At 39.0% G+C, this 11,309-nt stretch overlaps 1 protein-coding gene across 1 annotated transcript; it reads right to left on the bottom strand.

The window, feature by feature from the left end:
* Window positions 1-391: 391 nt before the first annotated feature.
* On the bottom strand, window positions 392-10,331 carry LOC137295901 (centrosomal protein of 83 kDa-like). The gene is made up of 12 exons (XM_067827471.1): window positions 10,194-10,331; window positions 8,820-9,010; window positions 8,395-8,545; window positions 7,636-7,860; window positions 6,626-6,874; window positions 6,019-6,265; window positions 4,615-4,759; window positions 4,269-4,418; window positions 3,144-3,507; window positions 2,312-2,412; window positions 1,683-1,869; window positions 392-1,028 (listed from the first exon to the last, which is right to left on the bottom strand). The coding sequence occupies exons 1-12, from the start codon at window positions 10,272-10,274 to the stop codon at window positions 795-797; spliced, it is 2,325 nt and encodes a 774-aa protein (XP_067683572.1). The 5' UTR covers window positions 10,275-10,331; the 3' UTR covers window positions 392-794.
* Between the last annotated feature and the right edge of the window lie 978 nt (window positions 10,332-11,309).

Genomic DNA, 11,309 nt, shown 5'->3' with positions numbered 1-11,309 from the left:
ATAATTGTTATCTAACAAATGGCCAAAACTGTATTTCAGTACTTCACCACAAAATTCAATTTAAAATGGGTATCCCAATAAATCTTGAGACACAATCTCATACAGCCTTCAACTTTCGTTTATAATACCCTGCATTAACCTTCACGGGTTGATAGGTATCAGGATGTGCTCAGATGTTTGTTTATCAAGGGCAAGCACAGAGATCTAAACCTCAATGATACTGGTCACCACATGAATCTGTTTACAACCACCACTGGAAGCTTGGTATCTGGATCGAATCCTTAAGTGGAGCTATTGTGGTTATAATAGCATTTAGTTTGTTCAAACAAGTTTTCTGACCTTGATAATGATTCTCATTCTCACATTTGCTCAAAAGCACTAAAGACCGCAATTGCTTAGACAATGTTTATTTTATCTATACATATATTACAATATATATAACAAAGATATACAAAACAATTTCATAATGACAATCTTTCTTAATTACAGTTTCACTACTTTGAAACCTACAGCAATAGTGTCCAGATCTAATGAATCAGACAAACAATTGCCTACCCTACCAGAACCCCTCTAGTATTCCCCATGAACATACAATTGCCTTTCAGATACCCTGGAAAACTGACTGGAAAGAGTACATAGGCACTTAAAAATGATGACATGATAGAAAGATAAATGAACCTGAGTTATATAGACACTTTATATATATTAAACATGTAGAAATTAAAAAAAATATAACCAAATCATCTAAAAAGAATGAAGACTATTAATCAGTAATTATGAGTTCACAACAAATGTCAAATGGAGGCCTTTTCTTCGTCTGCCTTTTCTCTGGAATCCTCCGCATTGTCTCTTGGTGTGCTCTGACAATCAAGGTCAGCCTTGGTCAGTGTACCATGGCCATCGAATTGTGACTGGCGGAAGGAGGTGTTTGTGATCTCTGTCAGCTCCTGCAGCTGTTGCCTTTGTGTGTCATCAAGAGCGTCCAGACGTCGCTTCAGCAGTCGTAGGTCTTCCTGGTGCTCTCGCTCCTGCCACCAGCACAAATGAGAAAGTTTAATTCCACAATAACCTTGGATATGTAAATAGCAACAGTGTTTGCCAGGGTGCCTAATCAGCTGAGACATAGAGCTAGGTTTGTGAGTGAGTGAGTTTAGTTTTACGCTGCACTCAGCAATATTACAACTATATCACGGCAGTTTGTAAATAATCAAGCCTGGACCAGACAATCTAGTCATCAACAACATAAGCATCGATTTGCTCAATTGGCAACCAATGACATATGCCAACCAAGTCAGCAAGCCTGACCACCCGATCCCGTTAGTCGCCTCTTACGACAAGCATAGTCGCCTTTTATGGCAAGCATGGGTTGCTGAAGGCCTATTCTACCCAGTGACCTTCACGGGTATAGAGCTAGGTTTGAGATGTGGGAGCACAATCACCATGTCATATCTTTCCTGTCAACGAACTTCACGTCATAAGTAAATGTTAAGCATGCTAATCATGTAAGCACAAAGATAACTTTCTGAATTGGCGAACCTTTGTGTGGTAATGAAAGGAGACAACTGAACAAGAAAATCGTGTTTGGACCCAAAGTCCATAAACTCTAAAAACCTGACCTCAAATACAAAGTGTTCACTAGTGCATATTATTGTACTTTCTCTCTAGATATAATCATATCTCACCAAATCTAAGACACTCCAGTTTGGCAGTGAGGCATCAAATGGCATATTGATGGTTGCAAATGATTTGTCCCCAATGTTAACATGCCGGACACCGGGCAGCAACATAGCCCGGAACTCCTGGTGCCGTCGGTACAGGTCCTTCCATTGCTTCTTCAGACGGTTATAAGCATCCTGGGGCACACAGCGCCTATGAAGAATATATCCTATATGTATCACCATCTGCTGTCACAGGGAAACACTCCCATTGGAAGTATGTATGACAGCAGTCACAGAGAAAACGCTGCATGCCAAAAAAAAAACATCAGCTGTCTGTGACAGAAGCAACTTAAACATCCAGATACGCTTACTCTAACCAACTTAACACAAAGTCTGATCTCACATTTACAGCAGTCTTCATACTATTAGCCTGAGCATTGAGTCTCAGTGCCAGTTTCAGTAGACTGTATGATATTATTGTGGGTATTTAAGCCCAGCTGATCAAACTGAACACAACATAATTTTACCACTGACTGATGGTTAAAGCCAAAAGCTGTACAGTTGAATATTTGTGACTAGTGTTGCCAACTATAGCAAGCACAATCAAATAGAAATATACAAATAAGTTACAGAACCAAAACATTTCTCCTTACGAAAGTGCTTGTTTCTCAAGGTCTAGCTCTGTGTTCTTAGCATCAAGCACTTGCAGCTTTTCCCGAAGGTGATCCGTAACCTTGTGATGCTTCTTCTTGTACTGAAAAGAAAAAAATTAACTGTCATACCTCCAGTCTGCATACAGAAATGTGCATTATTCAACACTGAAAATTATCTCATTTGATGTTGAACTTAGCAAAAACATTAGACAACAGACTTCAGAAACTAACTATCCACATTGAGTATAGTTTTATGCTGCTTTTAGCAATATTTTAGCAATATCACAATGGGGAACACCAGAAAAGGGCTTATAGTACCCATGTAGGGATTTGAACCCAGATCTTCAGTGTGAAGAGTGAACACTTTAACAACTAAGCTACACCTTGCCCCTTGCAATCTGCCAAAAAGATATACCAGAATCTTAACCTGTTATGCCATATATAGCCACCTCCGTCCTTGAAACTTCCTTTCCCTCACTGATTATAAAAGCAAAAATTTACAGGTGCTATGTAAGACATTGTTGGAGACTGCTCCAATGACAGATCATGCAGTACACAACTAAATGTGTGACAGAGTTTATTTGCAAACAGTCATTACACATTCAGCCATTATACTGGAAATGGAATGTGTAGTAATACAGAATGAATTCCATGGTCATGTGGCCTCTTAATCACTGGATGAAGGCATATAATAAAAGATAAACAAAACATTCATGGTGACAGAAACTGCACCTAAACACGAGGGTCCCCGATTTACATAGCTCATAACACTATGAATCAGACAAACAATTTGTGGATCTCTATGCAGCGACTTATCCATTTACTGTCTTACCTTTTTATGAATGGATGCTGCTTTCTGTAGTTTAGAATGAGCATTGCTGTATTTCTCCTCTAATTCCTGAACCCTTAATCCCAGCTGTGCCTTCTCATCCAACAATGCTGCCCTCTGGCTTGCCAAGATACGGTCATGGTTGTCCTGGATTTTCACCATCTGATCTTGTGTTAATCTCAGTTCATCTTTCAACAACTCATTCTGATTCCTTAACTTGATCACTTGATCAGTCATGTCATGTTCATTTCCTAGGAAACCACCCAACTCAGCCTCAAGCTTGCTGATTTTACTTTTGAGATCAGTGTTTTCCCCCCTTTCTCGCTCCAACTGACTTTGAAGAGACTCGAAATTGTGTATTCGTGTTCTGAAAACAAAATGACAGTCAGTCATAGCTGGAAAACTAGTACATAACATAAAGAGGGACAGGGACAGCATAAAAAGGTGTCCGTAGTACTACACCATTCGCAAGCCCATGATACATATAGACTTGTGATAGGTCATATTGCTAAGCATACTTTATGGATTGGGGCCATGATAACAAAGGTTTTCTTTTAAGGATGAAATAGTAGATCCTCCACATACAAACCCAACTTAGCAAACAATACCAGTAAAATCTAGATATTTTTTGTACTCAAATACTTATCCTACATTAGTAAAAATATACAAAACAAAATACACATTAAGGACAAAAAAGTGTAGAACAACACTGGTAATATAGCCAATAAAGAGATTACAGAGGAGAAAGCCCTACAAACCAGAGCCGTGTTCACGTGCACTGAATGTAACATAGTTAAATGGGACAAACAGCCACACAAAGTAAACGTGAATTAAATGAACAATGTGCAGACCAAGTAAATATATAATTACACATCTCATCAAAAATGAAAACGTCACAAACCGTTCTTGAAGAATCAAAAATCAAAAGGAAAGAAGAAAAGAAGTGTGATGGCAATATGGTAACTCTCTTTGACGTTTCCATTGCACAACTTCGTCTTGTCAAAGGAAAAGCAGTATATACATTACGGAGTAATGAAGGATAAGGTAAAACAAAATTCATTTCGGAAAAGTAATCTTGAATCATAAAACAATGACTATCAACAAAGAAAGATTTAAACAACTCCCTACTTCAGCACTAGTAGTTCCTTCTCTGCTGAATCTCGAGCACTGTTTGCTGAAGATATTCTTTCTTCCATACGCTCCTGCTCTGCATGTCGTGCAGCTTCCTCATCAATCTTTCTTCTTTCAACTTCCTGAAGCTTGGCCTCCAACTCCAACCTTGAAATACATCATAAAATAGTATCAACAAGATAGGTCAAATAATATGATGTCCACCAACGTATCAATTCAAAGTGTTCCTGTTTTAAACAAACATCTTCTCTTTTGGCCCTATAGATGTACAAACAGATTAGAATGGTTATTTTTAATTCCATAGCTAAATATTAACATGTTTAATGTAGGATAATAGACTGACTTTTCATTTTCAGCTTGTGTGAACTTGGTGAACTCCTCCTCCCTAGCTGCCTGAACTCGCCTCACGGCCTCACGCTCCTTCTCCTCCAGTGCCTGGCTCTGCTGTTCAATCTTGTGCTCTGATATTTCAATGTTGGTCTGCATATCTAGAGATGACAACAGTATTGTAGTACACTCACATGGAATTGCACAATGAATATGCACTGATATCAACCTATGTGAGGATTTGAAGACCAATAAGAAAATTCCACTAAAGCAAACTTGACTAAACAAGAAATTTAAACAGTGCTATCTGTAGATATTTTCTCTCCAAAATCAGGGTCCCAATCCACAAAGCATTCTTAACGTTACGACCTGTCATAACTCTACAGTTTATCATAGGGCTACCATAGTCATGACCCATGTAGATCCTCGGTAGAATAGGTCTTCAGCATGCCAGGCATGCCACAAAGACGACTATGCTTGTTGTATGAGATAACAGGATTTGGTGGTCAAACTTGTTAACATGCTTGACACATGTCACTAGTTCCCAATTTCACAGATCAATGCTCATGCTGTTGATCACTTGATTGTCTGGTCCAGACTGGATTATTTACAGACCGCCACCATATAGCTGGAATATTGCTGAGTGCAACGTTTAACAAAACTCACTCATGACTGTCACAGCGCTATGAACATTTTCTGGATCCGGACCCAGATCTTTAACACCAATACAACCCCCTGTCTACAGGAAGATTTTTAATATCAATAGGCACTCAAGAATAAGAAGTATAAAATATCCACAACATTGATTTCCAGTAAAATTTCTTTTAATCTTGTGTATGTTCTTGTAAAAAACTCCTTAACAAAACCTCTATATTTTATTAAAAAAACTCTTTGTTTTTTACAGTTATATATACGCAAGGTTTTTTTTAATCCTAAGGAAACAAACTTGGACCTAAATGGACATGATATATGCTTTTGGCATGCAGTGAAACCTGATGGTATCAATAATTCTCGTTGCGTTTTGGAATGCCAGAGCAAAAACACATCAATAGAAGGAATCACAAAAAGCACCATTCCAATGAACATGTGGGTATCATGCACACATTTCTCGTGAAATTCCACTTGCACGATTTGTCCTCATCATTACTGGGCAACAGACTGCACAAACTTTGGGTCTACTACTCCTTGTTCAACAATGCCATACTTAACTCAAATTGAAAGAAACCAGGCTATCAGCCTTTTGGAAGGTGAAGTGTCTGCCCAAAATGGTGCCCGTCATTTTGACAGTAACATAAGCACGATTTACAGTCTGCAGCATCAACAGAACACTAAGACCACAGATAACCTTTATTGGAGCAGTCATCCAACCACTACAAGTGAGAGATGAAGGTTAAGCCAGAAACTGCCAAGTTCTGCTTACCTTCCACCATGTTAGCCAGCCTGTCACGCTCCCTCTCCAGATCGCCCCTCTGTTTCAGCATCTCCATCTTCAGATTGGTCAACTCCACCTTGTTCTTGTGTGTCAGCTCCTCTATTCTGTTCTTGAACACCAGGTTCTCCTTCTCCAGTTCATGGATCTTCCCTGTAAGGCGGTTGTGGGTCTCCCCAGTTCCGGACAGCTCCCTCTGGAGGCTGTCTGACTGACGACGCAGAGATTCCCTCTCAGCCTGCAAACAAATGTATTCATCTCTACACAAGTAGGTAAGTAATGGAAAAGAGTTGAATACCACTGCTGGCAATATTCAAGCACTTTCTCAGAGACAGGAATCAAGGTCTTCATGGCAAGCACACACTAGAACCAACGAAAACAACCTGTTCTCCATACAGTTGATTTAGCAAACACATACAATATGTCTTACATCAATATGCTTCATCTATGATAAATGTTAACATATTAATCCTTACAAAAACATGTCAGGGTTTTTAACTGAATTTTCAGACACCATAAGATGTGAGCTAAAACTCAGTGAAACACTTTCAATTAACACAGCTTAAAGAAAGTGACAGTTTAAGTTACTGTGCCTTACCTCAAGAGTCTTGATTACTGCCGTGTTCTCTGCCAGCTGCTTGGACTGAATGCGAGTGACGCTGTCAGACTCAAGTCCGATTTTCTCCCTCTGAGCACGGATCTCCTCCATTTCTGAAAGAAGGCTCTTCAGCTTGAGGTGGAGCTGAGCATTCTCCCGCTGTAACACCCGCACCTTCTGAGAGTCGGCTGTGTTCTCAGCTGTGATGCGACTGATTGTTGTATCCCTCTCTTTACGAAGGTTGGTCACCTGAAAGGAATAGTCACAATACAACAGTATGTTTTAAATAGTGTACAACATTCCATCAAGAAAACACTGTTTCATACCACAGTAGTCTATGTATATATCATACGGGGAAAGCTTCATGTAGGAGGAGTGTAATCTCAGTGTGTACTACTTTGTGAAAAACCCTCCGGCACAGAAATGGCACAGACAAACCTACAAGCATAGTTAAGCCAGACAGGGATTTGAATCCCCAATCACAGACTTCTGCCATAATAATCAGGGGTTCAAAAATATTTTGAAAAGCCACTTGGCACAGGGCAAGTGACTTCAAGAAAGTAACTTGTCCTGACGAATTTTCCACTTGCCCTGATTTTATGACACAATGTGTGATGTTAATGTTTACTGGCCTATTTATCGAAGAGTGATAATTTCACTCTCTACTACCTTTACTTCATAATTACAGCGAACTTTAATAACTTCATTATGAGCAGATATGAAATTAAATCCAAGAGTATTTGCAGTTTGAAACCATAAGTGGAAATTATCTGGTAGTCCACGGACAAGTAAGATACCATTATCTGATTGCCCGAAACGAAAACTGACTTGTCCCGGGCGTCGGGCGATGTGATTTTTGAACCCCTGCATAACCATGGAATGCAACTTTGCATAGCAAACTGTCGCACCCGAGACAACTGTGCCCTGAACAACAGTACAGAAAATTAAGCAAAACACTCTTTCCCATGAATTCTTTTACCTGTTTCTCAGACATACCCCATTAGTCTTACCTCTGCATTGTGCTGCATCTTCACCTCTTCCAAAACTCTCTGACTCTCCAGCTTGTCATGCTCGTACTCTGACTTCAGGAAGGAGAACTCATATCGGATTTTGTTGAGAGCGCTGCGATATTCCTCAATCTCCTGCTCCTGCTTGTGGTACTTCTCCCGGTAGGTCTTCTCTAGGTCTTCTGTCACCTGTAGTTTGAGGATATCCAGTCTCTGGGGGGTCACTACCTGTAAAAGGGCACCATATTGTCAACACTACTACACTTACCCTGGATATGTCTGTTTAGTTATACCATACAACATCAGTTTAATATTAGGGGAAAGTAGATATTTAAAACTCTGCTTAAATCAAGAAGCACAAACCACAGCTGTTACACTGTCTTCAGAAGAACAACCCTCAAAACCCTTAAGCCAGAGATAGTGCCCTTTTCAATGAATTAATATAAAATATCCTTGTGATCTTAAAGCAAAATTATCTACAAGAACGCTTATAAAGATTTATACTTGGTAAACGTTGACAATGTGCTAAAATATAACTCTGTAGTAATGGTATCTTAGTTCACCCAGCACCTATGTATCAAGTCTATAACCACAGTTTTAAAGTTATTTGAAAATGAAGCAAAATATAATACAAATTACTCTACATTATCACTTCATGAATTTAATATTTTAAGATATATCTACCATGATGATTACAGGTGATGGACAGGAGGTCAGACACAATTAATACTTCATTAATCACTGCCCTGACACACTACAGACCTTAGTTGAAAGCTCTTCGACCTCAGCTGTCCTCTCTACAAGTTCTCTCCTGGTTTGTTCCAGCATTGACTTGTACTTCTCCTGCACAATGCGGCTCTCTTCAATAGTGGTCTTAACCTCCGTTTGTAGATGCATGTACTCATCTTGTAATCTGATCACATCAAAACAGGAATATTCAAATAATCAATAAAAAAAACAAAAACTATCTTTTAAGAAAGAGTGTCAAACACATTATCTAACACAAATTTAAATGCCTCATAATTGTCAGACCAGTAATGTGAAACTATGCCCTTAAGTACACTATCCACTTAAAACATGGCCTAAAAGTACATTATAGATGAAGAAGATGACAACTTTTAACTCTGATCTGAATCAGATAGATCTCCTAGTGGTTAATGCATGATAATCCTTCCTAATCCTCTCACCTTGAGTGTTCTAGTTTCAGCTGCTGGTAGTTAGTTTTATGTTGCTCACTGCGCATCCGCTCATCTGTCAACAGCTTCTGCAACTCTGTTTCTTGCATCAGCCGTGGCAGCTGTTGTGCAAGTGGTGACCCACCCCCCTGCAAGGGACTCCCGGCCAGGAAGCTAGCAGTTGCCATCTTTCTGCCCGCACCCTTAAAGTGATTAACAGCACTTAAAATAACCTGGCTACACTTTCACATAAAAGACAATGTAAAATGTGATATATCCTTTCCAAACACATCAGCTTGTGCATTCAGGAGCAAAAAGGAACATACTAAAGATGATGGCCAAAGCCATGTATCCAGAGTCATAACAAATTAAATATCAAATTTTCATTCATACATTCAGAAACATGTGTGTAATTCTTTCTGTATTTATATAATGAAACCTGCTGAAGGCATGTGTAAGGGATGTGATTTGCATGACAAATGTTTGGGAAGACTACAACAATAGTTTAACTCTTCAACAGGACAACACCCATTTTTCTTACAAAATTTAACATATTTGATAATTAAGTCAAAATCTCCATGCTACTAATGTTGTACCATCACAGCTGATCTCAAATTGACACTACAATGGTGAATTCCAGGAACAGGAATTCTTGGCTGTATACAAATAAAAACATATTATTTGTTCATCAACATCTATGATGCATGCATCTTGTGAGTTGTAGCCATAAATAGTATGTTCATTTATGTATATCTAAAGAATCAGAGCAGCTACAGGATATGTTTGCCACCTTAATTCCAACCTAACCATAACCCCTTGAGTACCAGAGGAAAGGACTATTGCTGGAATAAGAAAAACGTGGTGGCAAAATAATTATATTTGGTGGCAAACACATTCCACAATCACACCCCAGCATGTATTGACAATAACATTATTATCAGCAGACATAATAAACAGCAAAACTAAAGGGAAACGGATCGTCACCAGTTTGTGAATTTGAAACACATCGGTGGACATTAATCCAGAGTTACGAACAGAAACTACATTACATGAAACAAGAGAATGTTGGTAAAATGTTAGAAACACTAATCTGAAAAAACACCAAACATACCGTTAGACTTTAGCAATAGTGAACTTGCAATACTGTTTGCGATTGATTGTCAAGATACCCAAAGAACGAACGTCTTCGGAATCATATGGCACGTCAATCAAGTCTATAAATGCAAGCGATACGACTGTCTTATACCACTAAAACGTAGATGACATGTATTATTGCTTCGGGCGACATGCCTGGGCGCATCATGAAAAGCGCACAGAAAATTATTAAACCCAAGCATGCTACATCAATGAACACGCATACGAAATAGCACATTTACGTACACATACCGTGCTGTAACGATACTGTGTTTGTTTAAACAAAGCAGTATCTGCTCCGTTAGTTATTCTATGTCTCAAGTCATTTTGCATTTCTGTTCAAACTTGACAACAGTAAAGCTACGCATGCGCACACTATGTTTCCGGTTTAAGTTATCGTTCCTAAATGTAGAGCAGGACGGTTTTTCGCGTGAGAGAGAAATTGAACCAAATGAAATGTTTTTTTTTTTCTTATCCCCTGAATAATATGCACAACATTGACTCAGCATATTGAAAAATGAAGTAAATGTATTGACATTTGTCTTCGTTTCAGCAGTTTCTAATCAAAGTATTCGACACGTTGCTTTGGAAAACCTATATATTCTGGGTTATCAAATGCCAAGTTAGTCCTACATTTTGTCGCAAAGACGGCTTTCGATTTTATCAAAAGACACACGTACCGTCTAACAACTTAAAACATCTGTACTAGAAACGTTTCATAGTTTATGGAATGATTGGGGGTGGGGGTGGGGGTGGGTGGGGGCACCCATTTTGTTCTGGGGAGGTGGGGGTCATCAGTTTTGTACACATGTTCTGGAAGGGGTTCGTTGATGTTTGTACAGAAGGTTTAGTAAGGGGGGTCACTTACGTTGTACATCAGTTTTGATTTATTTTAGTGGGGGTAGGTGGGTCATCCACATTGTACATACAACACCATAAAAATCCTCACCATCCCCCGGCCTTAAGTTATAAACGGTCCCTTATGCACCTTAGTACCTTCATAATTGTGTTTCGACTGGACAAACTAAGAAATATACAGTGCGATTACCATAATTTTGACATTTTTGCCATTACTAAAACAAGAGTCATCAGTAGATGACATCCCCCCCCCCCCCCCCCCCCCCCCCCCGATTAAATTTGAATCGTTTCCATGGAAGTCATGAAAAGTATAAATGCCATATATCTGTAAACAGCAGAAGGCACCACTTCAAGATCTCTCTCATATATCTGCCAAGATCTGTTAAAAAATATTAAATGGTTTACCAATTGTGCTCTGGAAAGGAAGCTTATCCCTCCATTTTGAAACTAAGTCAATGGAAACCAGGAAAAATAAAAATGCCAAAACATTGTAAAGGCTCCACTTTGTGG

This window comes from Haliotis asinina, chromosome 9 (genome assembly GCF_037392515.1).
Source record: "Haliotis asinina isolate JCU_RB_2024 chromosome 9, JCU_Hal_asi_v2, whole genome shotgun sequence".
Classification (NCBI taxonomy): Eukaryota; Metazoa; Mollusca; class Gastropoda; order Lepetellida; family Haliotidae; genus Haliotis; species Haliotis asinina.
This window is presented reverse-complemented; position numbering and strand designations above follow the sequence as displayed.